Source organism: Phytophthora ramorum (assembly GCF_020800215.1).
Source record: "Phytophthora ramorum isolate Pr-102 chromosome Unknown Phyram_PR-102_s0002, whole genome shotgun sequence".
NCBI classification, from domain to species: Eukaryota; Oomycota; class Peronosporomycetes; order Peronosporales; family Peronosporaceae; genus Phytophthora; species Phytophthora ramorum.
Genome location: NW_027150648.1, coordinates 2931786 through 2959545, shown reverse-complemented (window position 1 = coordinate 2959545; position 27760 = coordinate 2931786). Strand labels below are relative to the sequence as shown.

The following is a 27760-nucleotide window of genomic DNA, read 5'->3' as shown; positions in this document are numbered from 1 at the left end:
TGTATGGGACCATCACTCTTGTTACCTAAGTTGCGCGTTGACCATCTCTTCGAGCACCGTAGCAGCGCCTCGCGCAACTTATTATCCGCAGTTGGCAAAATGGCGCCTACTGACCAAGCAGGGGCGAGGCTGGCCTCCGCGCCGCTGGAGACGCCTCTATCTCGCCCCATAGCAGGCGGCGAACGCGCGACTCCGTCTTTACGTGAAGATCAGTCTCCCACAAAGCTGCTGATGGCGTCTACGTCCCCGACAGCCTCGTTCTCGCCCGAGGAGAGGGCATCGAGTCCCCGTCGCGAGCCGCTGAACTTCGCCGCGCTGTATCAGCGATCGACGCGCGAAGCGGAGGTGGTCGCGACGCTGCGATCGCTGGAAAAGGATCTGCAGGATGTGACGATGCAGCACAATGCGCAGCAAGCGGCTGCGGGCGCGACGACCGCGAGGTTTGCGCCCGACCAACTGCAGCAGCTACTGACGACGCAGGAAGCCGGAGGGGCCGAGAATGCCGCGGGTAAAGAGCAGACTATGCTGCCACACCCGCCCAGAGCCGCCGAGGCAAAGGGGAAGCCCATGCGGCGCTTCCAGGCGTCCTCGGCGACGCCGTTCGTCACGATGGCGGCGACAGGAGGACGCCCTGGTGGCGTCTCGGACGAGGAAGAGACAGATGCACAGTACCACAAAGTGCAGCAGCTTCCGTGGGAGGACCACATCATTTGGGGGGTTGACTTCTCTGCTATAGGAGGACAGGTGGAGGATGAAGATGGAAGTGTGGAGGTGGAGGACTCGGCGGGTGGGGTGACTGTGGTGCAGAAGAGTAGCAGTAGGGGAGCAAGTTTCACGAGGGTTGCTGAAAAGAAGAGTGAAGTGCCGGCTGTGCAGACATACAAGCAGCTGCGTGCTGCTAGAGCGGGACAGGAAGCAGATGTGGTATCGGGGTTTAGTGGAGAGCAGTTTGATATGACCAAGCCTCGGAACTACCGGTGGGAATTGGACGATGGCTCTAAGAAGAAAACTGGGGGGGATGCCGCTAATGGAACGGCGACCATGGCGGAGGGTGTTGAGCCTGAGACGCTGCCGTGCCCCCTGAACAAGGAGCTGCAGGATGACTCATGGGTAGCGGCCATTGGCTGGAAATCGACGCAGGACATGCCCGAGAGCAAGCTCGTGCTGGACGATAACGACGCGTCTCTCATATACTCGGTTCCGGAAATGGAGGATGTGCGTCCTACGTTGCGTATTCCAGAGAGAAAGCTGGGAGCTGCTGAACAGCGGCTGGCGCAGCTCGACAAGCAGCGCATTGAGAAGAAGCAGCGTATTGACGAGGTTATGGTCAACTTGGAGTTCGGCGAGGAAACGGCGGAAGGACGATTGGGCACTGAAGGCAGCGGCAAGAAGTCGAAAGATACGCGTGTGGTGAAGAACATTGGCTACGTTCACCACTCGCTTCCAGCCATGAAGCTTTCGCTCACGAAACCTGAACTGCCTAAGGCCAAGCTGCGCGACTTCCACCGACCGCGTGGTAAGTTCAAAATCAGCGAGCGGCTGGAGTTTTTGCCGCCACCTCCGGGTGCTGCCAAGTTGGCCCCGCAGGAGGAGAGCGCTATGGTTACACAAATTAAGAAGAGTTCGGACTTGAACCCAACTGCTGGTGGCAAGCTGATTCTGATCGAGTACACAGAGCAGCATCCACCTATGCTGTCAAACCCGGGGATGGCTTCAAGTATTCTTCACTACTGGCGACCACCAGAAGATACGTCTATGGGATTGGGCATTTTGGGCAAGAAGAAGGCTCGCAAAACGCGTCCAAAGCCGCCCGACATGAAGATGGGTCAAGTCATTACTCTTGGAGATCACGACGAGTCACCGTTTGTCGGTGACATTCCTCCTGGGCGAGTTGTAACGTCGTTGAACTCGAAACTCTACAAGGTGCCCATTTTCCCCCACAAGCCGACCGTCCCGTTTGCTGCGAGTCCAGATGCGCGAGAGCGCAACAACTCGGATATTTTCCTTCTGTGCCGCTCTGTGACGAAAGGCAAGAAGGGCGCTGCCGCTGATAAATCGGGCGGGCTTGGCGTTCCAAAGACGACTGCATACATCATGGAACTGCCGGAGGTATTCGTGGCAGGGCAAATCGAACCTCAAATCGAGGTTCCGGCGCCAAACTCTCGTAGTGCCAATGAGTTCATTCGCCCATACATGTCGTTCCACATTCTGCGGTTGTTTAAGAAAGCGAGCGATGGTGAGCGACTGAAGATCGAGGACATTGCACGAGCATTTCCGAATCAATCTGGCACTGCCATTCGTAAGCGAATGAAAGAGGTGGCTACGTTCGAACGCGGTGGCAATGACTCCGGTTGGTGGAAAAAAAAGTCTGCTTCACAACTCCAAAGCGAGGAAGAGATTCGTGCCAGCATTCCCCCGGAGAGTGTGTGTCTCTACGAAAGCATGATGTCAGGCCACAGGAGACTGCTAGATATTGGTCTGTCCAAGCTCTTCACTCCTTCTGGTGTGAATGGCGCAATCAACCATTTGATTCGACGACTGGAACTACGCAAGAACTCCTTGTCAACACGCCTTATCCCGGCCAACCTGGAGCGGCGCGCGAGAGAGAGGGCCCAAACTGAACTTTGGAAGACTGACCCTGTTGTTCGCAAGCTCGAGAAAGACATCCAAGTCGCCCGTTATGTTAACGAGCAGCTGCAGCTCACGCCGTGGAACTTGACAAACAACTACGTTGAGTGCCACCTTCAGGGCAAAGGTTCTGGTATGTTGCAGCTCGGTGGCATCGGTGACCCAACTGGTCGTGGTGAAGGTTTTAGTTTCGTCCGTGTACCGCAGTCTCGTGCTAAGAAGAAAGATGGAGAGGAAGACGCAGCTCCTACTGCAGAGAGCAAAACCAGCGCCGAGACTACAGCTATGCAAAAGGCGGTAGCAGCAGTCACTGGTACGACTGCTGATTTGCGGAAACTGAAGATGAAAGAGGCTGGCGATGTGCTGCGCAATCTAGGCTTGGCTGACGCAGATATCAAGAAACTGCGCCGTTGGGATCGAATTCACATGGTGCGTGAGCTTAGTAGTCGTGCTACAGCACACGGTGTGGCTGGTAGCTTAAGCAAATTCGCGCGTGGGGCGCGCAAGTCGCTCTCTGCGCAACAGCAAGAGTATCGCAAGAAGTGTGATGTGATCTATGAGCGCCAAATGGATGTGCTGAGCTCGACAAAGACTACCTTTTCGTCGGACGAGGAATCGGATGGTGATGATGAACTTGATGAGTTGGGTGCCGATGTCGAGGCTGACATCTTAGGAGGCACAGACACGAAGCGTGGCCCGAAGAACCTGTTCCGCAGTGGTGGTGGAGGTCTTAACCGCTCGAAAGAAGTGCTTGCGGAGCGAGAGGATGCAGTAGAGCTACGGCGTCTAATGGAAGAGATGAATGAGGACCAAGGTCCTAACGCTAATGCCAAACCTGCAAGCGCTGTTCGCCGTCCGGATGTTGACGCGAATCGACTGCGTAATCAATTACGCGCTAGTGGTATTAGAGAAGGCGGCACTGGTGCTAGTGGGATTTCGTCGGTGTCAGGCTTTGGATCACGATCTAACATCATCTCTCGTGGCGGGTCTACAGTGTCATCGGCTCTAGCGACGCCCACGGGCCAGTTGTCGCGGGTCTCCTCACCGACTCATGGTAGTCGCACACCTGTAATGTCAGAACCACCTAGTGCATCCAAGAAGATTCCAGGACGAAAGGTGTTAAAACGTGTTGTGCGCACCATTGAAGAGGACGGTAGCGAAACGGTCCGTATCCAATTCATTGTGGATGATAAGCAAGTGGCTCGTTTTCGAGCGATGCAGCAGCGCAAGGATCGTCAACTAAAGGCTGATGAGCGCAACCAACTGCGGAAACGAAAGCGCATGCTGGCTTTGGAGGATGACGCTACCAGTCAGAGCTTGCTGGATAAGGCGAAGCGCCGCAAACAGTTGCAAGAAGAATTAAAGCAGCTGCAGAAGACTGAAGTGCAAAACAAAGGCTACCAAGAGATGCTGAAGAATGGTGAAAGTGGAAATGGTTCCGACGGTGATGAAGCGAGTGGCAAGAGCGTCATCCGTTGTACCCAGTGCCTGCAGGTTGGCCACATGCGCACCAACCGCAGCTGCCCGCTGTATATGGCCGATGAGACTCGCGCAAAGAAACCGGGTTCTTTCTCTGAGAAACAGACTAACGCAGCTCTCTCTGAGCCATTAAAACTCAAGGTTAAGAAGAGCCCGTCCGTGATCAGTGGTGGAGATTCAGGCACTAAGATCACGGTCAACCTCGCAGAGTTGCGCGAAGGCGCGCGTAAGCACCACGCTGAAAAGAAGCGCAAGCGTGAGATGGAGGTGCGCGAGCAAGCGGAACTGTACAAGCGGCCGTACGTGAAGAGTGCTATCAAGCAAAGTCGCTCGCGGATGCCCGTGGAGCACCTCAACAACGCTCTGGAGATGGTTGTTCAGCGGCTGCTCGAAATGCCCGAAAGCGAACTCTTCCGCATGCCTGTGGATGCAGCGACTGTCCACAACTATTACCAGATCGTAAAGCAGCCGATGGACTTGAGTACGATTCGCCGTAAGATCGAGGCCAAAGAGTACGATTCAATGCGTGAATTTGTGAAGGACTTGGAGCTCATTGTGAACAATTCGCGCATTTTCAATGGCGACCCAACGAAGTCACTCATCACGGCCAATGCGCAAAAGGTGCTTCGTCGCGCTCAGGACGAAATGGCAGCGCTTAGCGCCGAGGGTAGCATGACCCCCACCACACCGACTACTGCAACAACAGCCATGTTGAAGTAAGGCAAGGATTTATTCACGCTGACCGACGACGCAGCAACAAACCCGAGAAATAGTTAACGACACTAAACCCACACGCTGCAATGAAGCATTTGAGCATGAGTGTGCTCTCCAATCAACATTTGTATTTCTCACTTCAGTAAAATTGAAATCAAGTACAACCGCACATGACCTGTCGGACGATGTTCTTGCCCCGTAGCTCCTCCGCCAGGCGTGGCACAAACTTCCACGTACTGGGAATGTCTAGCACGTGATCTGGGTGCTGGCGTTGTCAGGCAGAGCATGCCGGACACGTTGGCTCGTGTGCTGCTGCTTTTGGACGGGCAGACCAAGACGGACCACATGGCGAATGAACAGCGTGCCGTCAGCTACAATAGTATCATTATGGCGTGGCGGATCGACAGTAACGAAGATGTCGACTCGCTTGAAATCCTGTACAGCTTCCTCCACGTACACTTCTCCAATGTCAACAAGTTCATCTATAAGTTTGACCATTGGCTCGAGATGGCGCATCCAGCTGCGAGGGTAGCCTAGACGGCCAAGCAGCAACCCCTCCACCAAACGCGAGTATTGTGTGTTTCCCGCTTCTCCCGAAGCCGTATAGGGCTACTGCATCTTGAATTGCACAGCATTGGGTTTGATGTGCGTCTAGCTTTTGGGATTCACCTTGGTGTTTTCTATTCAACATGCCATCGAGTAGAAGTAAAACGCTAGCTGCTGTAGGAACTCCTCCATATCTACCCCTCTATATATAAAGACTGATGCCTACATCTTCATGTAGTATTATAAATAAATGAACGTGAGTTGCTTTACTAGCCATTTGTTTGTCGGTGAGAAAACGCCTGCATGCCCTAGCCTAGTATTACAACCACTGCATCCTCCAGATCCTCAAAACTACCCAACTTCATCATCCCCTACTCCAGTTTTCGGGAACCATATCTTGGCAAAATCCAAAGAATCCGAAGAAATGGCAGAAGTCTCTCTACGCCTGCAGTCCACGGAGTCCCACGTACGCGTCGCGCGCGCCTCCGACCGCGTGTACCGCGACGAGTGCGTCTTGTCCTTCGACTGCGCGCTGTCTCCTTCGGGGCTGTACACGAACCTGCGCTCTTTCCTCTCGTATGGGGCGTCCTACCTTCCGTACGACCGCAATGGACTCCTGGACGCCCAGTCGGACACGATTGGGGCCGCCATTTATCTGCACCAGCAACACAAGCGCTCGACCAAGACTAAAGACCTTGCGACCATCGAAGAAACACCCACGAAGCTCGCGATCGGCGGCGCCGGGGGCTTCGTAGCCAACGTAGAAGACAAGTTCGAGCTTGAAAAAACGTTTTGCATTGTTTTACTGGATACAGCGCAGCAGGAGCTCGCCCGCGTGGCTTTGGACTCGTCCAGCCTCCCTTCTAAGCTCAAAGAAGCAGCTGAAGCCGTGCTAAACCATGCAGGCAACACGGTCACCGAGGAAGTGGCGTCCTGGCAAGAGGAACTCAAGCAGACCAAGTACGCGGAGCACCTGGAGCAGGTCCCGTCCCCGCCGCACATTGCGTCGAATCCCACGGCCTGGAAGTGTCAAGCCTCAGACTGTGACAAGCACGAGAACTTGTGGCTGAATCTCTCTGATGGCTACATTGGCTGTGGCCGGCAGAACTGGGACGGATCGGGTGGCTGTGGAGCTGCCCTGACCCATTTCACAGGGACGGGAGGCATTTACCCACTGTCAGTCAAATTGGGTACGATCACGGCGGAAGGAGGAGATGTGTACAGCTACGCACCTGATGAGGACGACATGGTGAAGAACCCTCATTTGGCCAAGCACTTGACGCACTTTGGAATTAATGTCAATAATCTGCGCAAGACGGACAAGTCGATGAATGAACTGCAGGTGGGGCTGAACTTGTCGTACGAGTTTGATGCTGTCACGGAGGCGGGGAAGAAGTTGGCGCCGGTTTCTGGAGCCGGGTACATGGGATTTAAGAACCTGGGAAATAGCTGCTACATGAACTCAGTGCTGCAGCTATTGCTCGCGCTCCCGGAGATTCAGGAACGATATTTCAAGGTGTCTGACAAGATTTTTGCTTCGGCGGATACGCCGTCGACGCTGCCGGTGGACGACTTTGCGGCGCAGTTCGCTAAACTCGCGTGTGCGGCACTGACGGATCGCTACAAGAAGCAGTTCCTGCCTCCGAAGGACAGCAACACGGAGGTTGAAGAGGATGACATTCATAATGTAGAGCTGCGACCTATTACGTTTCGTGGTCTTGTAGGCAAGGGCCACCCGGACTTCTCGACCGGCCAGCAGCAGGATGCTGTTGAGTACCTTCAGTATCTGCTCGATTTCATGACCCGAGCCGAACGTGTTGCTGCGGGCCGCTTGGGGTCACTGGTTCCGGGAGACGGCGCCAGTAGTGCAGAGCTTCCGACTGCGAGTCTGTTCAAGTTTAAGCTTGAAGACCGCGTACAATGCATGGCGTCCAACAAGGTGAAGTACGTGTCGCGTGATGACATGCTTCTTCAATTGCAGATCCCCGTGGAAGCGGCCACCAATGCCAATCAGGTTAGTGCTTACCAAGTGCTCGAGCAAAAGCGTCAAAAGATTGGTGACAATGAGAAAGCCGATAAGAATGAGGGCAAGGACGGAGAAGAGCGCGTGGTGCCTATCGTTCCGTTCGAAGCTTGCGTTGAGAAGACGTTGGCACCCGAAAGTATTGAAGACTTTTTGTCACCAGCCACTGGCAAGAAGGGCTCGGCGCAAAAATCGGTTCGCTTCTGTTCCTTCCCTCGCTATTTGCTTGTGCAAATGAGACGCTTCTTCGTGGCTGAAGACTGGACTCCCAAGAAGCTGGAAGTTGTGGTGAACGTGCCAGAGAAGTTCTCGCTGAGCCGGTTCGTGTCGAAAGGCCTTGTTGATGGTGAGGAAGTGCTGCCAGAGGCCCCCGCTGCAAGTACAACGGGAGAAAGTGCTTCTAGCACCACTTTGGATGCCGCTGACGAGGTCCTTGTGGCTCAGTTGGTGTCGATGGGTTTCTCTGAGAACGGTTGCAAGCGTGCAGCCATCGCTACGGGTAATTCTAATGCTGAGGTTGCCATGGAGTGGATCTTTAGCCACATGGAAGACCCTGACTTTAACGACCCGCCGGCGCCGGCAAGCTCTGCGACAAAGTCTGAAGGCGAGTCTGTCAACATGGACGTCGTATCTAATCTAATGGCTATGGGTTTCGCAGAAGCCCATGCTAAGTGCGCGCTCAAGCAAACAGATAACAACCCCGACCGTGCTGCAGAGTGGTTGTTCAGCCACATGGATGATCTTGATGGTGCTGTCGCTCAGTGCGAAAGCGATTCGACTGCGTCGGCCGAAGCCTCCGGTGAGGCGTCATCTGCGAAGCGCTTGGATAGCGATACGGTTGGTGACTATTCTTTGGTGGGCTTTGTCAGCCACGTGGGCAAGAACACCAACTCGGGACACTACGTCTGCCACATGAAGAAGGACGGCCGCTGGATTATCTTCAACGATGACAAGGTGGCCGTGTCGGAGGAGCCCCCGCTTGGCGCTGGATACCTCTACTTGTTCCGTCGGACAGACACCGAAGCGTAGAAGCGGAAGCACCCTGCAGGAGTTAAAATCATTTGAATAAGGCACAACGCAAATGGCCACTGATGAGCTTCTTCGTTTCTAGCCAACCTCTTCCGTAGCAAGCAATGCTCCTCTCAGCAAATTAGGTGACTAAGAGCTGCTTCGTCCACTACTTCTTCGAACTCGTCGCCATATCCACAATCGTCTTCGTGATCCGTCTCGGCTGGCATGTCTACTGGCAAAGGTGTCACTTCACGACCAGGTTTCCGGCTCAGTGTGCTGCCCTGCTTCGTTTTCCCCCCGGCCAAGTGCTTTTTCTTCTTCTTCGGCGGTATAGCTGAGCTATTCACGCGGCCTGTTCTCGATTGAGAACTTCCTGAGTTGTTTCCTCCTTGAATGTGCTGTCGCGATTTCATCGAGGCTGGTATGGCGAAGTCAATGTCGAGGAACGACATATCGCCGTCATCTTCGCTGCTAGCATCGCCTCCGCTCTTGGATTTGGTCGTCATTTTGCAAGGCTTGGTTGCTGGCGATTTTCGACGCGCGTGGCCTTCACGGCGACTCGATGTACTAGTGGACGGTGGTCGAGAATCCGATTCACTCGCGTTTGTCGAGGCGGTTGCGAGCTGCTGGCGCTTCTTGTTTTGCCGAGCGCAAAACTTGATGTGCAATCGAACGTGTCGTTCTTCACGTGCCATGGCTAATCGCTCTCGCTCCTCACGACGCTGGTCAGCCGTCACCTGTCGGATCTTGCCCTCCTTTGAACGTCGTCGTAGGATTTTCAGCTGTAGACGTATTGCCTTCTCTTCTCGCTCCATCAGCTTCCTTTCATTGGCTTCTGTCTGCATTGTCAAGGATACAAAAGGTTAGTGCGATAGATAGTGCTGTTGAATGTCACTCAAGACTTCGGAGCCTTACCTCTGCTTCACGTTTGAGCTTAAGTTCGTGTTCTTGCTGCCGCTTCTCCTGGTTTCTTCGAAGCTGTAGTTTTTGTTTGAACTCTTCATGACGATGAAGGCGTTCCTCCATTTCCAAAGCACTGGCATCCTCTTCCACCTCAATTTCGTTTGTGGCGAGGTCACTTGAATTACTTTTCACCGACGGGATTACCACCGGGTTCAATCGAACTGGACATGGTTTCTGATGCGGTCGTTTTTTAGGCGTCCAGCTTTGGTTCACCAGGCGAAGCTCATCACTATCAAGAGGATCTCGGCGCTCTAACGCTAACATTCGCTTTGGTACTGGTAGAACCGGCAATCGTCTGTCAAAGCTAGCTCCTGCTGGCAGCCAGTACGAACGCTTTATTGCAGGCTCGTCGGCTGGCTGCCACCCCAAGCCTGTCGAGGAACGCCCAAAAACACGCTCAAATCCGTTCTTCCCGGTCCTCCCGTCTCCTGCAAGAGATAAGGAAGCTGCTCGTGTTGTGCGCAATCCTGCTTCAGTATGTTCGCGAAGTCCTTCACGCCTTCTATCGGAGGGCCGAAAATCGGCATGCGTGGCTTGCTCCACAGAGTCCATACATCGGCTGCTAACCATTGGAGAAACACTACTGAAGCCATCGGTGTGGTGAACGAAGTGTATCCGTATCCGCACCAAAAATCCTCGGATATGAGCCTGCAATTTTGAAATGGCTTCCACGTCGGAAGTCCGGAGCCACCTCAATTGCTTTCGAACAAGATGTCCACGCATAACGGCCTGAATTCGACAGATGAGGTAGAGTACATCCAGATAGATCAATCTCGTCATAAAGCTCCGCGCGTTGCACTGAATCACGATTGCTGCTCGATATTGTCGGTCTGCCTCTTGCTGCTGTCGCCGCCGTTCGTAAACGTATAATCGAGCGGCAGCTATTCGGGCCAGACCTTGTATAGAGCATGCCGCCCAATATCTAAGCTCAATCTCCCTAGCGCGAGTGTTTCTTGCAGCAAATTTACGGATGCACCGCGAAATTATCTCCGAGGAGCAATTTTGTTCGTACGCTTCGCGCTGCAGTCGCAACCTCCAGCCCAAACTCCGAGCGAGAAATCCACGCGATAAAGTCTGAATGCAAATGGCGGCATCACTCCTCACCTCATTCACGCGGGCAAAATGGCGTCGATAAGCACCTTGAATCTTTGACGCAGCGTAGTTCAGTCGATTCCGAAGACGTTTTGCTTCGCGTAGTTGTTGTCGATGTAGATTTTGAGTAATCTCCCCGATTTTTTTCATCTGTAAATTCAAGCATACACACACAACCATAATGAATTCTGGATCTCACGAATCACTGATCGTTGAGTGTCAGCTCTTACTTCACTGTCAATTTTCTGCTGCTGTTTCTCAATGGCATCAGCTTGTCGTTCCAGCTTCCGCTCCGCTCGCTGCTTTGCTGCAGATGCCGCCGTCAACGTGGTATCGCGGAAGTTGCTAAGATGGCGCTTTGTGAATTTGTTTGAAATGCCTACAGCAATTCCATTTGTAAGTTCACTGAGAAGTACGAAGCAAGCATCTCACGTACCAGCATGAAACATGGGCGGGGCGACGTTCATGCTGCTGCCATCTTCTACACGCTCCATCTTCACTGCTCGTCGTGCCGATGTCAACGCGTCCGGGAGAAACAGCAGCCTAGCTAAACCACCACACCAGCCAAAAATACGCCTGGTCCGTCAAGGTGCCGCAATGTGAAAACGCTCGCGTTCGTGCTGGATAGGGATAATGCTATCTATTCTGCGCAACAGCAAGAGTCGGCATAATCTCTCCTGACTAGCCTTGGGTGATCACTACTAGCTGTGCCAGGATGAATGATGTCAGCAATGCACGAGCGTCCTCCTTCTCCGTTTCAACGAGCGTCTTCCCAGTTTCTTTCCACAATGTGATCCGGGCATCCAGGGAAGGAATACTCATGAACACGTCAGCGTCTCCCTGGCCTTGTGAGATGTACACCTGCGCTTGTGGATCATGCTGGACACCAAATCAAACGAAGTGGAAGTACATCGTGAGCACGTATCGATGCTTTCTCCGGAGCTGTCCTGATGACGTACCGTTTTCACCTGCTTCATCAGCTTATCTTCATCCACTTGCCCGAGGAGAAGGCTGCTCTTTTCCTTGTAGTCGATACTGTGGAGGTTGCTACTGGCATCCGATTCTGCGATTGCTGATGCTTTGCGCTTTCCTGCGCTCTTCGGCTTGAAGTCATCATTCCCCTCAGAGGATGGCGGTACGGCAGACGCAACTGGAGGCGGTTCCAGCACAAACGCTTTTCGCTTCACGTTGAGCACGCCATTTACGCAGGCTGCAGCTTTTCCATTTACCTCGGTAATTGTAGCTAATGCAGCAAGCTATTCGCGTTTAAAGCAAACATCCAGCAGTCAATTAGACCATGCAACAACAAGCGGACAACACAATGACAAAGCCGTACCTTGGGGTCAAGCCTTCCATCAAGATACTTCGACGATTTCTCGATCACAACGGGCTCAAACTGCTTCATAGGGAACGTAAGAAGCTCCGTCTTCGTTTTCGCCGCAGTCAGCTCGTGAAGCGGAAGAACTCGTGAAAAGTGTGATGACATTTCAGCTCCTTCCATCGCGCTTGCTGGTGGTGGGATTGTGTATTCGAATGGGATGATCAGGTTGTGCGGGCAGCACCGGGCAATGAACTGGTTGGCGTCGCCGCAGCTAAGCTTTGGGTCAATTGGGGACGCAATCTTCTCGATCTGCAGTTCTTGAAATGGGGCAAAGGCTTCAGTAGCATCGACAGATGGGTCTGTTTGCAACAAGCGCCTTTTGTTAGACGCGGATTGACTATCGGCACGTTAGAGCGATCACGGCATACCAATCAAAAATACAGCATTGCGACTCTCCTTTCCAAGCATTTGGATCAATTCTGGAGCACGTCCAAACTTGAGCGAAGGGTGTCCAACGAAAAGGATGCTACCATTCTGCGTACAAAGAATCAGTTCTTTGCTCGAGCGCTCGCAAGCAGGGATGAACGTACCTGAAGGGTAGCAGCCGTGGCAGCAGAGACATCTGCAATGGCGTGGAACAGGTTATTTTTCAGCAGCGACTCATGGAGAAATGCATCTTCACCAGCGTATAGTTTTTCAATCTTCTTTTCACAGAGCCACTCCGCACCAAGCTGGGTAAGCTTCATAACTCGCGATGCATAGTCCGAGATAAAGTACATCGGAGCGCTCTGCTTGTTATGAAGACACGCCGCATACACAGCTTCCATGAGGTCAAACATCACACCACTAGGCGACGTGGGTATGATGCAAACGCCGCCGCGCTCAAGCACACGGTTCACGCCACTAAGCACACGTTCCACCATGCGCTCTGTGTTAGAATGTGGGTCACGATCAGGCTTCAAGTCTGTCAGCAGCAGTGTTTCGCAGTCCACAAGAGGCAGCAAGTCCAACTCCTTGGGGTGACGGTTATAATCTCCCGAACTCGCAGCCACGTAGGCAAGTCGGTCGTTCGGGCCTTCCACAAGCCAAATGCTCGCTCCCAAAGCATACCCAGAGCTCAGCGCCGTCACCTGCACATTGTACGCCAATGGCACTACCTCATTGTACTCCACACAGCGAACCTTCTTGCAGCAGTTTTCGATATCTTTCGATGAGAACATGGGCAATGTCGCTTCCATTCCGCCGGCCACATCATTAAAAGTAAACACAGCAGTGTCGTCCCCTTGGGCCAGAGCTGCCAGCTCCTCCAGAAACACCCGACCGAAGTCTAAAGTGAGTTGTGTGGCGTAGATATTTCCCTTGAACCCCAGAACCTCCGTCAGTAGGGGCAGAGCCAGCAAAGTGAGATGGTTGGACAGCAGCACCACGTCCAGAGCCCCCACGTCGACAGAACCCAGCGCTGGAAGCTGCAGGCGATAGACAGAGCGTCCATCTAGATGGGTCTCGCAGCGCAGCGACTGGATCTCCACACCGCAGTCCAGAAGCATCTCGAAGCCGCCGAAGCTCAAAAAGTGGCAGAGCCCATCGTTCGCGCCACCTAGTTGGATCTGTACGGGGTCATTAGGAGAAATAAACACCAGGGTGAGATAAAGGCGGTCACCGGCTACTTGGAGAGTGTTGGGGTGGCGAGAGGGGTCGTCTGTAGGAGCTGGGAGAAGCACTGGGAGGCAGGAGCGGCCGACTTACCACTTTCATGCTGGGTGATTATTGCTATTGTGATTTTTCTGGGTTGTGTAAATTTACACAATATGATTTACACGAGGTAGTATACTTAATTGTACACAGTTTGTATTGTATACTTAAAGTTACGTGTATACTTTAAAGCGGGGTGAAGGTTTCCAATGGTTGTAACCATGCAGAACCTTTGGCGTGATGAAGTAGGGTTAGATGCAAGGCGAAATGGTAGCTTTACTTTCATCTGCGGCTTTGGATGCAGACTTAGATTCGTTTCGGTATCCAGCTTCGATCTTACTCACGAGCTCCTTCTGTAGGTGCAGTATGTGAAATTCTCTGCAACGTGACGTTGAAGTGAACTGTGACTCTCGATTTGTTCGGCCATTTTACTATCACCAAGTTTATATCTGTGATACGACAAAATATGCTCACTTCGATGCCAACAGCTCCAGACTCTTAACTTTTCCGTCTAGGATCAGCAGCATGTCATCTTTCGAGTCTAGCGCCTCTTTCAGCTTCACCACTATTTTCCTGTTGGCATGTAGACAATTAATAAGCTTAGCAAGTACTTCAAGTAATACAAGATTCTCCGCAATAGACATCTTCTTTTTTGACGCGCACCTTAGCTGAACAACTTCACTCGATGCCTTTGTGTTCTGTATCGTCACCGCCTCCTTCCCCTCGAAAGTTGATTCCTGCTGATCCTCCATCACACTATTTGTGTTAACATTCGCGTCATGATGATCAGTTCCTTTCGCTAAATGTTCATCAGTCCGACAATTGGGTTGATCGTTAGCTTGAGGCGAAGCCTCACAAACCGTCTGCAGCTCATTAGTAAGAGCACTCAAGTCCGGAAGCGTCTTCAACAGCGACGATCGCGCGACGTAATCTTCGCCTATGCTCTTACTTCTTTTTCCAACAATTTCTGTTACTGAGCCTGGGCCAGTCGCTGATGCCTGGTTTCCCGAAATGACTTCTTCAAACCACGCGTCCACGCTGCTCAAGTGGTCATTCACAGTTTGTGCAGTTTCATACGTAGCTTCAGTGAACATTGGGCAGCTATCGTCTCTCAACCGAGCAGATTCAATGTCAGCGACCTGCATCAAGTACGCTTCTTTCAGCTGTGCAATATGGATATGCAAATGAGTGATGCAAATTCGTAGCAATCCGCTCTGCGTCTCTGCTCGCACCCATCTCTGCGTACTTGCATGTAAGTCCATTTGACATTCGTCCAGTTGCTGTGTTAACCTGCGAGACTCGAGGTGTTGTTGGAGAACAAGTGCTTCAGATGATTGCGTCTGCTTTACAAATTTCGGCATTTGAGCCTTCGCCGCTCCATGAGTAGATTCCAATTCCTTCGCTTTCACTATCTGCACTTCAGTTGATACGGTCTCAACTCGCGTCTCAAGTCCTCGAACAATGTTGATACGGCTCACTTCAAGCGAGTGTTGCTGAGTCTGTGGCCCAAGGATGGCGCTCATTTGTTGCTGCAAAGTCTCATGCATGGCCATACTTCCTTGGCGCTCGGTTTCCAGCTGCCTCTCTAATCTAGATAAACTTTCTGCAGATTGTTGAGCGTGTAATTGGGCCATATGACGCGCGCGCTCTTTTTGCTCAGAAATATGTTGTTCACGTTCGCACCGAAGCACTAGCTCGTCACGCTCTAGCTCCAATTCATCAACCGTTTTCCTAGTTTCTGTTTGTTCGAGCTTCAGAGTGTCGATAGTAGCACTTTGCAGTGTGGAGTAGTCCAGTAATTCTGTCAGCTCCTCGCGCAGTGAGCCAATTTCTAATGTTGCTTCATGCAGCTCTCCACGAACACGATTGGTCTCATCCAACTCCCATGCAGAAAACGTGTCTAGCTGCAAAACTTTTTCACGTTCGCAGGGAGTCTCAGAAAGCAAGAGGGCATGCTCATCTCTATCGTGCACTGTAACCTTTGACTGCAGCTCTTGCATATTCTGCTCTTCATGACGAATGCGTGTCTCCAATACGCAAATTTGGTTTGCTTGACCCGAGACCTGGTTCCTTACGTTTTTCAACTTTAACTCCTCTGCTGCCATTTCGGCCGATTCTCGCTGTGCCTGGGCTTGGTACAAACTCATCTTCAAGCCTTCAATTGCTGCTATATGATGTACACTTTGGCTCTCAGCTTGGCAATTTTTCTCCAATGCGATCAGCAACTCCGCTTTAGCTTGCGCTAGTGATGCTGACAACTCAGCATTCACTGCCTTACTGACCATGAAAGCCTCATTGATTTCTTGCCGCCTTGCTTCGGCTTCTTCCAACTCTCTGGCTCGTGCTTCAGCATCGTCACGTTGCTGTCTTATACCCTCCATCTTCGCATTGGCCTGCATTTCCAATAGAATCAAATCCGCTTCTACGCTTTTTCGCGCTTCCTTCTCACAATTAAGGAGTGCTTCGACACTTTTCAGCTCGGGGCAGAGCTTCAAACCGGTGCTTTTTAGTCCTTTCAGCTGACCTTCTAGGACATTGGAATGACTGTTAGCGTTCTCAAGCTCCTTCTGCAGCGAAAATACGTGATCCTGCAGTGCCCCCCGCGTAGCCAGTGCCATTTGACTCTTTGCTGAGTCGTTCTTACCGTCTTTGCACGCCGAGTCTTGGACCTCAAAGCTTAGCCGACTATTTTCTGCTTCAAGAGCTCTTACTCGTGCTGAAGCCGCTGCTAACGCACTGTTCAACGTTGCAAAACTGCATAACAGCTCGTCATTCCGAATCTGGACGTCCCAAGTCCGCGCAACTTCCACGGCGAGCTTTGGTCCAAGGTTGTCCGCAGATTTTGAAGCTGCAATTGTATCGTACCCCACTTCAAGGTGATCCAGCTTTTCGTTAGCATGTCTCGCTCTTAGATTCGTGTCTGTATGATCATTTATCTCCGATCCATTTGCCGTGAGTTCTCCATTTGTTGCTACAAATGCATCGCATCTTGCAGATAACTCAGCATTTTGTTCTTCAAGAGCGGCGATTTTAGCAGCTATTTTCCTATCTTTGATAGTCGCAGCTTTCAAAACTTGCACCTGAAGCAATCGCTCCCTCTTCTTATGCTCTGCGAAACTCCAAATGAGTTTTATTCTCTCCGTCATAACGAGAAGATCAGTGGCCACAGAGAAAACAGCATTGGCAGCGTTCTCATCGGGATTTGTCTCGATATCACCACTTTCACGAGCTAAATCAGGTAACAACTGCTTCAGCCGCTCGCCATAGTCCTCCAACTGTGTCTCCAGCTGTAGGCGACCGGCTACACATGCACTAGACGCACTAGGAAGCCGGTCACACAGCCTGGCAACAATTTGCAGACAAAACTCGCCGACCATCGTCTCCAGGGCGTCACAACATGATTGAGATGGTGCCCTCGTCTCGGGGTGTGATTGAAGTGCGTCCATCAACTCTTCTAAACGCCGAGTCATTACTACACATCGCTTATCCAGATATCTGAGGAGTTCACACTCTACACCACTTGGTGCTCGTGTATCATCCTTAGTTCGGCGGCGTAAGTTTCGCTCGCCAGGTCCTAATGCTCTTCGAGCCATGTCGATGGAGTCCACACAAAGTGACAGTGAAGAGAAAGTGGTATTCTCTTCGCACTGAGTTCCTGGCGATAATAAACGCGAATTGCTGCCCCAGTTCTTCGCCGTTGTTAATTCTTCCTTGAAATCAAGCGAGTCGAATTGCGTGGGCAAGCCGAATTGGTCGTCCTCAAGATTGCACCAAGTTTCTGCTAATTCATCCAGCCGGCACGTCAAGCGACAATCAGACCGATCAAACTCTGAGCTCGACGCTAGCAATTCCAAGAGAGATGACGATGTTGTTGTATTTGCTCGCTGAATGGCCTGTTTAGACGAGTCTTCGCAATGTGGAAATATAAATTCCTGAACCACCGAACAGCAAATGGCATCGGTAGCAACTACTGCCGCAACCACATCCTGAACACGACCACCAATCTGTGTTTCAGCCGTTGGACTGCGCGTGTGAAGAGGAGGATAACCTGTTTTTCGGCCGCTTAAAGGCGAGAGTGTCGCGCTACCACCACGCTCCAATGATTCTCGCTCCATTTTGTCTTGGTGCGACCGTACTTCAACAATAGTTTTAGCGTGCCAAACTACGAGTTTTCTCCACCGGTCCAAGGCACGATACTTGCTCAAAAGTTGACAGCGACGACGAATAGCGACCAATTTCAGTAAAACAACACTCCTCCGTAGCACTTGATCGCCCATTTCCACGTTCTTGGCGCAATCCGCCCGAGTCTCCACTCGAAGCTCGTTTCCACAGATACTCGATCCTTTTTTTGTTTCGTCATCCTTTGTCCTATCCTGCTCGCAGGCCGCCAGTGATTTTAGGTCCGCAGTGTTGTCCTTGCTCGACCTATGGTCGCAAGCTTCACAATCTACACAGCCTTCATGATGCTCCGGAATGCCACAGCAAACGTTAGCCATAGCTAAAGGAACCTCACTTAAGTTAAAGTCGCATAGGTTCGTCTTCAACTCGCTTGCTTCGTTAAGAAATCTTTGTGTTGTGTCTCCATTCGTATCCACATGTGCTCGAGTTGTACCGTATACGCTCTTCGCGCGTCCAATGTACCTCAGCGTCGCGATTGACTCCTCATAGTGCGCACAACACGGACTGATAGCACCGAGCATGATTGTCTTGGAGCGCCCACCAAGACTTTCCTTCAGAAGCCTTGTTAAGACTGAGTTTCGGTAGGGGACGTGGCGTTGCGATTCATCAACAGCGCGATTCCTTATTCGCTTCGCTAAAGCGCTGACAACATCAGCGAGGGTTCCTAGGGAACGGTTAATGCTTGCAGCTTCACGCAAACCCAACCCATTGGTAGCAGAGTGATCCATCCGTTCAGCGCTGGCTAAATCAACCAAGCAGAGTCTACTCTTTAGCGACTTCTCGAGACTTCCGACCTCGGACGCTAGTGTGTTTTGAGTAAGCGAAAGAGTTAACACAGTGTGTGAACGAGCAGGACGACAGCTGCTCTGCGAGCGTGTGCGGTTTCCCTCCTCGATCAATTCCAAGACTTGAGCATAGCTCGTAGCGCGTACACGCTTAGCTCGTTCAACGAAAGCACCCTCTTCAGGGTGTTCTCTTACCTTCAGGGATTTCTGTAGAGTGCAACACGTCAGAGTTGGTAGGGTTTGTGAGCAGGCATTTTCACAATACACTTACCTTGATGGAAGCGTTCGAGAGCAGATCATAGACTCGTTCGTCGTAGATTTCCACGTAGCTTATTATAAGAGTGGACGACCTGCCCGACGTTTTTCCTTCGTCGATCTCAGCAAGCAGACCCTGACAAATTCGTGGAATCAATCCTCGTCGCTCTGATGTCAATAGCGTGCTAGGAACTTTCACACCATTGGCGCGGCTGTTGGCTCTCACGTATGCAGGAAACGCTTTACTGCTCCCCATCATAGTGTAAGTTTTCCCTGCTCCCGGTTGTCCATAAGCAAAGACAGAGCAATTTTGCCCTTGCAGAACAGTATCAAGCACGAAAACCCCGACACTATCGTAAACCGTGCTTTGTGTTGCAACTTGACGCTCAGGCGAGCGATCAAAAGACCAATAGCTATAGTCGAACTTGAATTCTTGTGTGAACTGGGGTGGAAAATCTGTCTCGTTGGGGGCTTGTGTCAACTCCATCAAGGGGAGTTTGCTCGATGTATACTTTGAAGACGTGTGACTTTGAGACGGAGGCGGAAGTGCTGCCGGGTTCACAATTGTAGTCACTGAGTAGTCGTTATTCACGCTCATGTCGACGATGGCACGATAACCACTTTTTTTCTCGGAAGGAAGCATTGGTCGCAAACGCACCGCAGTAATTGTGCCTTGATCATTGCATACAAAGCCGCTGCTGTCGCTGGAAGCAAGACTTGAAGTTTCAGCTGCCAACTCATTGAAATCCCCGTCGTCATCATCAGCGAGAAAAAGCTCACTGTCATCCTGGTTATCGTCATCTCTTTCGCTGCCTTGCATCGGCTCTTCGTTCTCGTGAATCGAGTCGGTGTCAGTGAGCTCGCTCGCGAAAAAGCGCGTCTTTACCCTCGGTAGACGATCACTGCAATAGCTGGCGTCGTGTGTATCGTGGTCTCCATTCATGACAGCGATAACAGTGAAATGACGCCCTCCTCAAAATGAACGCTTCCCGTGCCAGACGCTTTTGATAATGGAAAAAACCGTCGGTATCTCCTTCCCATCTGACAGAAATACCGCGGTAGATACTACCGGGCTTCCAGGAGTGAACAGAATTGTCCGCCAGCTTCACATTTGGAGAAAACTGGTTAGCCCAGAATGATTGGTGTTGATTTTCACCCTCGGGTGCATCCGCAAGGCCAATGTGGCTTCATGGGCGCGTACCCGAAGACAATCGAGTCTCATACGACTGCCGCCGGACGAATGCCATGAGCCGCTCATTCCTCAATTTGACCCAAGAAGCTCAAGTGATGAGCCGACCGGCCTGGTGGGACGAAGACGTCGAGAGGCTCGCCGAGGAGGTGTGGCTACCCGTTGCCGAGGACTCCTCGGAGCGGAGCGGTGAGCCCGGGGGCGAACTTGCCCTTCCACTGGTGGGCACGTCCTTCTTTAGTCTGAGGAACCTTAGCAACCAGTCCGTCTTCGATGCGCGATATCGACTTCGACGACCCAATGCTTCACGACGACGCCGTCAACAGCTGCATCAAGATTGGGCTCGACCCCACTCCTCAACAGCGCGAGCTCCTAAAGATGTTCGGCACGTACCGAGCGGTCTGGAATGAAGTCGTAAAGCAATCTAGAGAGGACTGTTTCTTGCTGAGCGATCAAGAGCTCTCACGTCGATACCGGCCAATCTGTACCAAACGAACCCTCACGGACTACCTGCCAGCGTATCACTTGGAAGTGAGCTCGAAAGTGCTGGATTGGTCTTCCAAGACTTCAAAACGGCAATCCATTCGGTGTGGGCCTCCTATCGTGCACTTCATCGGCTGCAATTACTAGAAATCTCCGTCGGAAAACAAGGAAGGATAACTCTACGTCAATTGAGGTGCAAGCAAGAGATTTTCTCTGGACGGGTGTGGTGTAGGGAAGCAAGCTCGCTTCTACCTTCGATACTTCAGCTTCCGCAATAGCACCGATGCAGGCATCAACACCAAAGAGATTTTCCCGCAGCCCAATGGAGCCGTACGTCTACAGTATCTACGCACCGGCAAGTTTTATCTGTGCGTCCCGAGGCACCGAAATTTCGAGCTTTCGGGTAGCTCTCACGTCTGTGCCATCGATCCTGGCGAACGACTTTATCTCCATTTATGACCCGGACGGACTCGCTGTGGCCGTGTACGACGCGGAGAACTAGATCGAAAAGTGCTTCATCTCCATCGACCGCCTTCAGTCCCGCAGGACTCGCGAGAGAAACAAGCGCAAGCGGCAGCGGATGAACAAAACCGTATACGCTACGCACCAAAAGGTCACCAAGTGGTTATCCCTCACCTACCACGAGGTGCTGCTGCCTGAGTTCCGGGTGTCGGAGATGGTACGACACCGAAATCGCCCCGATGGCCGTCCTCCGCCATCGGCAGGGAGACGGCTCGGATGATGTTGACGTGGTCACCGTACAAGTTCATGAAAATGCTGGAGAAGATGGCCAGGACCGGCGGCCGACTGGTTGTGTGCACGGAGCCGTTCACTAGCAAGACCTGCTCGCTCTGCGGGGAAATCAACCGCGGGTTAACGAGGCAGAAGGTCTTCAGGTGCCCGCACTGCGGCTACGTGTGCGATCGAGATACGAATGGTACTCGTAAAATCTACCTGATGAACGAGCACATGCTCAGCAGGAACTAGCTTTCTGTGGGGCTGGTTTCTCAAGCGGTGAAGCCTACACCGTGGTGCTCCTGGGGGATGCTCAATCTCACTAGATCCCGTAAGGTTAGCGTTAGGTGCAGTGGAGGTCTAACGAAATCTGAGGCCCACCGTTCCTTCAATTGGTACAGCACACACATGCCAATGCAGAATGCACTCAATTCGTCAGCGCTACCACCCTAAACTGCTTCGGAGGGGCCACGCTGGTTCCCCAGCACTTGGTCGCTCTTTTCGGGGAGCTCTCGGTCGCTTTGGGTGGGAGTTGCCTCATCACCTGATCTGCTATCGGTACTGGCAGATGCCGCCCGGCTTGTTTCAGTTGTCAATTGCTCAACACGTGGTGCCAGGTAATAAGCAGCTCCTGGGGGCAGACTAGTGATAGTGGGAATAGCGCTGGCACCCAGCTTGCTGAGAGCCTCACTTGATGTGGCCTGTTCGACCGATAGCGAGGCGGCAGCATGAGCTTGAGAAGCTTCCTCAGCGACGCGGTCTAATGGCAGCAGCGCAACGAAGAAGCCATTAGATCTAAATTCATTCCTGTTGACACAAACGAGGTTTGCTAGAAGTCGTACCTTGGTTCCACTTCGCTAGCAGATGCGCGACCATTTCCGACACATCTTGCAACCGCTTGTGAATGACGCGTGACGGCGTACTCTTCAGCTCATCGAGCAGTGGCTGCATCTCTGACGCGGCCATATTCATCTTGTGTTCATTCGCGAGCGTTTCCTTCATAATCAAACCAGAGACACCTACTCCACAATACACCAAAACTCGAATTAGTCAACACTGAAACCTTCGGGTTCATACGTATGTATCTCGGGCGCACCTGTCGATGCGGCATTGATGACAGTCGTCTTGGCGCTCATCTTCGCCTCGGCAGCAGAAGGTCTCATCGTGAACCCTGCAAACGCCACAAAAAACACAATCAGCCACAGTCCACGCCAACAAGAAAGTTACCTCCTCGTACCTGCATCGACTCCCATCGGATCCAGCTCCGTAAGCATCCGAGCCGATGGTTCGTACGCTGCATCCAGCAACACAAAGTCAATAATACTCCACCCACAATGCATCGACACACACCCTGCCTCACCTGCGTCATCTGCTTGGCGCAGCTCCTGCTTATCCGGGCCCAGCAGCAGTTCGTCCGGCACGGCGCTGTTGTTCGTGTAGCAGTGGTATATCTCGTCGCTGATGCGATGGTTATGTTGCGCAATCTACACCACGCAGCAGCAGTCAGTCCCTCTGTTGTCCTCTACCCTCCTTGGACGTGCCCTACCTGGTTGCGCACACGAACCAACCAGCGGACTTTGCCCGGCTCGCTCTCCGCCATCTCGAACACCACGTCGGCCGTGATCCGGGCCGAGCACCCCGTGTACCGGTTGTGTAAATGGGTTCGCACTCCATTGCCGCGGGACGGCTGGATGCACCCGTGCGTGCACCAATAGGCCATTGTGGCGTACTTGAAATTCTCGGGCACCGGGTACTTCTTGAACTTGTGCTTGTTGTTCCAGTACGTGGTCGTGGACGAGCTGCGTCGTCGGTACATGGTCCTCGTACGCGCCGTGTAGCCATTCCAGGCCTGGATAAAGTCGTCCCACGTGACAAACGCGTGCGGCTCGAACGGCGGGATCACGACGCTCACGGAGCCGCGCGACTTGGCCAAGTCCTCGCGCAGCTGGAAGTTCTTGGTGCGGCGCTTCTTGACCAGCGGCTCGTCGTCTTGGCGCGCGTGGGACGGAGCGGCGACGAGCTCCACGTCCGACGTTGAAGCTGATGGCTCGGCGTCCTTGCTGTTCATGCCTTGCGTTGCTTCAGTTGCGGGTGCTGTTGCCGAAGGGGGAATGTTGCAGGACGACTTAAAGACGGGAAAGCTGACTTTTTGGGAATTTAAGCATAGTAAGAGGAGCTGAGAGACGGGGTTTCTTATATTTAGACTTTTTACTTTGGCGCGGAAAGTTGCGCAGAATGCAGCTACCTTCGTGCGACATTGACAGAGCAAGCAGCAAGTCGTCATCTTTGCCCATCACAGAGCTATCTGGGGCTAGGTAGTGGTGTGTCGAACACAGAATAAGCAGGCGCCGTTTCGGCAGTTGTATTCAGTTCAGTCAAAGGGCAAGTCAAGTCTCGCGTCAAAGCAGGGGCCGGCGCTTTCTCGTGCAGACAGAGCGCGTGTGACGTGCTTCAGCAGCAGGCAGGCCGGCACTTGCATGCTCTTGGAGCGCCAGTTTGCGGCGGCCTTCCCCCCGAATTCCCCCAGGACTTACAGGACAGGATGCAGCTGGAGGAGGAGCTGCTGGCCACGGGAGTCACGCTCTCGCCCACGCGCAACGTGAGCAAGGACGGCGACATCGTGCGCCGCTGGATGGAAATGGTGCTGGGCGACAAGTTCCTGGGAGACCTGCCGGCCGCGCTGCGCTCGGGCGAACTGCTGTGCGACCTCGTCAACAAACTGTACAAGGCGCTAGGCATGAAGAGTCAGATCAGCCCAGTGCGGCGCGCCGAGGAGCAAGACAGCGACGTGGACGCGCTGAGTAATGTGCTCGAGTATCTTAGGTCAGTTGGGGGTGGAGCTGTAGTCGTCGAGTCGTCGAGTTGACGGCACTAACGCTGTTGGTGTGGCTGCACTTCTTGTCATTCTTGAAAATGGCTAGGGCCTGCGAAGTGCTTGGCGTCGCACGGCAAGATCTGTTCCAGCCTGAAGACCTTTTGCGACGCAAGGATATGGAGAAAGGTGTGTTGGGCTTGTTGTGGAGGTGAGTGGGAGGGGGGAGAATGCTCACTTGTTTTGGAATTATTGTGCTGCAGTGTACAGCAATGTGCTTGCTCTTCAGGCGGTGGCAGTGTCGCTGTCGAGTCGCCGCTCGATTGATGAACGCAGCTCCATGATCAACGCTCCGGTATGCTGCACAACTTGTATTTTTATTGTTTGTAGTGCGTTAGCATGTTCATAGCTCTTACTTACAACGCGCTCGTGGTTTGTTTGTGGCGACTGAATTGTTTCAGGACTGGTCACCCTTGTCGGAGCACGGTGTCTTCGTCGACGACGACGATTTAGATGAGGATGAGCTGGATCTGGAGTCTCCTGAAGCTGTTCATTTGCTGCAGCAATCGCGCTGGCAGCGGTTACTGTTTGAATATGAGCACCAGCAGCAGCGAAAGGAAGAGAACGATCGTGCTGGCGATTCCTCAGCGTCTGACGGGCTGGGTCCGCTCGCACATGGTATTTGGCGTACGGAAGAGCGGATACGAGCCATACTCATGCGCGATGACCGCGACTTTGGACCAGTACCGGAAGAATTACACGGAAAGTTGTGGATGCTAGCGTCAGGCGCTCAACTGGAAATGCGGAAGCACATGGGCCAATACGAGCGACTGTTAGCATCCGAATTAGAAAGCACTGAGGCTACGCGGCAGATTGATGTGGATCTACACCGAACTGTTGCTGACGAGGACAAAGAATTTTGGACCGAAGAGAAGTCGAGAATGATGCGGCGCATTCTGGTGGCATACTCGCTCTACAACCCGGGCTTGGGATACTGTCAGGGCCTGAACTATATTGTTGCACGAAGTCTGCACTACCTGGGCGAGGAAGAAGCGTTTTATTTACTCATCGCGATTATTCGGCTTGTCCCTGACGATTACTACACGACAATGGTGAGTGGCGATGCATTTGTAAGTTCTACATCCATCAATCCTGTACTAACAAATGTGATACTGTCCAATATGTATTGTAGCTGGGGCTTGCAGTGGACCAACACGTATTTGCCGATCTCGTTCGGCTCCAATATCCAGAGGTTTCCGATCACTTGGCAGGCCTCGGAGGTTCAGGAATGGAACTTTCCCTTGCATGTACTGAGTGGTTCTTGACCCTCTTCGCGAGCCCGTGTGAACGGGAAGTCACTTTCCAGATCTGGGACTCAGTTTTCCTCCAAGGGGATGAGGTTGGTTCATTCATTTCATTTGAGCAAGCTGTAAACCAGACAACTAACGTCAAACTTGTGTTGATGCAGGTCCTCTTTCGGGTAGCACTGGCATTGCTGCAGCAAGCAAAAACGGAGCTTATCGCATGCACCACATACGGCGACATGCTGAAGCATCTTAATGAGGTATGCATTGCGATGCGGAACATAGGAAAGAAGGCACTGCTCGTACTAATATGATTTACCTTTGTTGTACGTATAGCTTGGCCGAGGAGATATTGGTGCGCTTGCGTTGATGAGAATCTCAAAACAGCAAGACTGCGTAATTCGTGGTCGTGTCGAAGACTTTCGGGCACACCACCGTCTGCAATTAGCTTCAGGCATTGTCGCGTCTACTGTTGAATCTGAGGATAGGCGGAGCTCAACAACCGGGCGGCGAAGCTCGGAATCGAGAACAGAGCCGAGGCTGCGTATATTTGGTCGCAAGAACAAGCAGAGCATCTTTCGGCATATTGACAAGATTCCTCCTCGTCTGGCTCGGTATGTGAACGCGATAATAATTGTTGGCGAGTGTAGGCAACTGACGAATGTTGTGTATGTGCAGAACCTTTGATCGGAATCTCACCGATGAATACATTCAACGAGACAACAACAACTTTGCAGAGTATTACGAAGGCACGCACCCCCAAGTAAGTGCAATCGCTGGTGAGGTAATGAGCTGTAAATGATAACACAAGCCTAACGACGTAAACCGTGCAGATTAAGGAAGAATATTGGGGCTCAGCAGATAGTTATCGTCAGTGGGGTGCTCGAAATGTCCGTCGGATCTCAAGGGATGGTTTCGCTGTTAGCAGTTCGCAGGAAAACGAAGGTCGCCGCATGAAGCCCGACACAAATTTAACTGATCCCCGTCCTAGCCCAGATGGGGCGGATGTTGGCGAAAGTAGACCCGGGCTAATGCGCGACCGGCGAAGTAAAAGCTCTGCTTTCATACACGCGCGGAAGATTCCAAGCAACAGCGCAAATAACACTCCTAACAGTCGATCCCTCAAAGACAACGACGATGATACCCAGACGATTGGGCGATCGCCGCTGGCTTGGATCCAGCGTTTCGAGGAATGGCACAAGGATATGAAAACCCAAAAGGAGCGAAAGAAGGCAGAGAAACGTTTACGACGCAACCAGCGTTCGGAAAGTATGCTTCTCGGCATGAGAAATGGGCATTCAGATTCCGGATCAGGTAACTGGGTGCGTGGCGCAATTGACTCATCCCCAGTGCTGCTTGGCCCCCAGCCGAAGAAGTCGCACAATCGTGGCATCGAAGAGTTTTCGTTGGGACACCGAAGGAGATCCAACGAGCACCAACGTCTACCTAATGACAACATTGCAATGCTGGAGGAGCCTTCGCTGTCGCGCTCGTATTCAGACCCGTTCCGATCCCCAGCGGCCACTTCAGGACAAGAGCAGCATCAAAACGCGATTGAAAAGGCACGTAATGATGCAATTGACCTATGTCCAATGATTCCACAGCACCCGTTCAAGCGCGACTACGATGGAATTGTACATAAGCCCGATTTCGACGACGTGCGAAAGCTCGCTCGAAGTGGCAGTGGACGCACTTCTCGTGGGTTTAGTGATCAAAGCACACTTTCTAGGAGCACCATTTCCTACGCGAATACAGCTTCCTTCACTCAGGACCCACAAGACGAGACGAACTCAAATCACTCGCAGGATGACAAGAATGGGAAGCTAGGCACGCCGGAGCAGACCTCTACGGTGCCACTTCTGGAGAAGCCGCCGGCGCATGAACTTCTTTACTCTCCGGTTCACTATCGATCAAGCTCGATGGACTTCGCCGCGGACGAGCCTAGTTCCTGTGCCCCGCCCCTCATTCGACGAATCGTGTCCGTCCCTGCCGAGGAGGTGTATGCTCAGCAAAAGCGTCTGCGCAACTCGAAGCGCTCCAACGAGTGTTCGCAAGCGATCCGAGAGCGCGCGAACGTTCTGCAGTACATGCAGCGGAAGGCGAGTGACGCTAGCAGCATTGCCAGCAGCATCCCGCGCAGTCCTCATGAACGGGTTGACATGGCGGCTCGCATGAGCGAAAGCTCCAGCGACTCGTCCCGATTCGGTGAGCATGCCAGCAATCGAAGTGGCAAGTCCATGCCGTTCCGCAAGAGTTCATTCTCATTTTTCGACAAGCTCTCGAGTGACCTAGAGAGCAGTACGCACGGCTTGGACATTCTAGGCGACGATGCCGAATTCAAGACTGAGAGCATCGGCCGAGGCTCCATGTCTTCAGTCACCACTGGTCGCTCCAGTACAGTCGACGAGCAACGGCCGATGGGCGGGGCCATCTCCATCTCGTCGTGACCGACGCGATGCCAAACAAGGACAACGTGAGGAATTTGCAACAAGATGAAAAAGTACCAACGCTTCAGGCGTTTTGATGGTAGTGAAGTGAGTGTCAAGTCC

At 52.5% G+C, this 27760-nt stretch overlaps 7 protein-coding genes across 8 annotated transcripts; 3 read left to right on the top strand and 4 right to left on the bottom strand.

Moving 5' to 3' along the window:
* Positions 1-99: 99 nt before the first annotated feature.
* On the top strand, positions 100-4827 carry KRP23_2388 (the record flags this gene model as incomplete). 2 transcript variants are annotated; one of them, XM_067887118.1, is made up of 1 exon in its annotated part: positions 100-4827. In XM_067887118.1, one exon carries the CDS (start codon positions 100-102, stop codon positions 4825-4827), a length of 4728 nt encoding a protein of 1575 aa, XP_067749735.1. The 2 variants fall into 2 exon arrangements, with proteins under 2 accessions (XP_067749735.1, XP_067749734.1); XM_067887117.1 differs by having other exon boundaries at positions 4132-4827.
* Positions 4828-5791: 964 nt separating this feature from the next.
* KRP23_2387 (Ubiquitin carboxyl-terminal hydrolase 5) lies at positions 5792-8419 on the top strand (the record flags this gene model as incomplete). The annotated part of the gene is made up of 1 exon (XM_067887116.1): positions 5792-8419. The coding sequence occupies one exon, from the start codon at positions 5792-5794 to the stop codon at positions 8417-8419; it is 2628 nt and encodes an 875-aa protein (XP_067749733.1).
* A 113-nt stretch (positions 8420-8532) lies between these two features.
* Positions 8533-10950, bottom strand: KRP23_2386 (uncharacterized protein; the record flags this gene model as incomplete). Its single annotated transcript, XM_067887115.1, has 5 exons — positions 8533-9240; positions 9317-9525; positions 10504-10606; positions 10687-10835; positions 10893-10950. 5 exons carry the CDS (start codon positions 10948-10950, stop codon positions 8533-8535), a joined length of 1227 nt encoding a protein of 408 aa, XP_067749732.1.
* Positions 10951-11137: 187 nt separating this feature from the next.
* Positions 11138-13532, bottom strand: KRP23_2385 (Integrator complex subunit 9; the record flags this gene model as incomplete). The annotated part of the gene is made up of 6 exons (XM_067887114.1): positions 11138-11335; positions 11416-11712; positions 11793-12136; positions 12206-12311; positions 12368-13384; positions 13524-13532. The coding sequence occupies 6 exons, from the start codon at positions 13530-13532 to the stop codon at positions 11138-11140; spliced, it is 1971 nt and encodes a 656-aa protein (XP_067749731.1).
* Positions 13533-13939: 407 nt separating this feature from the next.
* Positions 13940-14563, bottom strand: KRP23_2384 (uncharacterized protein; the record flags this gene model as incomplete). The annotated part of the gene is made up of 2 exons (XM_067887113.1): positions 13940-14042; positions 14133-14563. 2 exons carry the CDS (start codon positions 14561-14563, stop codon positions 13940-13942), a joined length of 534 nt encoding a protein of 177 aa, XP_067749730.1.
* A 6981-nt stretch (positions 14564-21544) lies between these two features.
* On the bottom strand, positions 21545-23163 carry KRP23_2383 (uncharacterized protein; the record flags this gene model as incomplete). Its single annotated transcript, XM_067887112.1, has 6 exons — positions 21545-21855; positions 21938-22114; positions 22192-22266; positions 22333-22389; positions 22456-22579; positions 22642-23163. The coding sequence occupies 6 exons, from the start codon at positions 23161-23163 to the stop codon at positions 21545-21547; spliced, it is 1266 nt and encodes a 421-aa protein (XP_067749729.1).
* A 474-nt stretch (positions 23164-23637) lies between these two features.
* KRP23_2382 (TBC1 domain family member 9B) lies at positions 23638-27658 on the top strand (the record flags this gene model as incomplete). The annotated part of the gene is made up of 9 exons (XM_067887111.1): positions 23638-23918; positions 24017-24096; positions 24171-24262; positions 24369-25019; positions 25100-25306; positions 25376-25471; positions 25548-25825; positions 25890-25974; positions 26045-27658. 9 exons carry the CDS (start codon positions 23638-23640, stop codon positions 27656-27658), a joined length of 3384 nt encoding a protein of 1127 aa, XP_067749728.1.
* Positions 27659-27760: the final 102 nt, after the last annotated feature.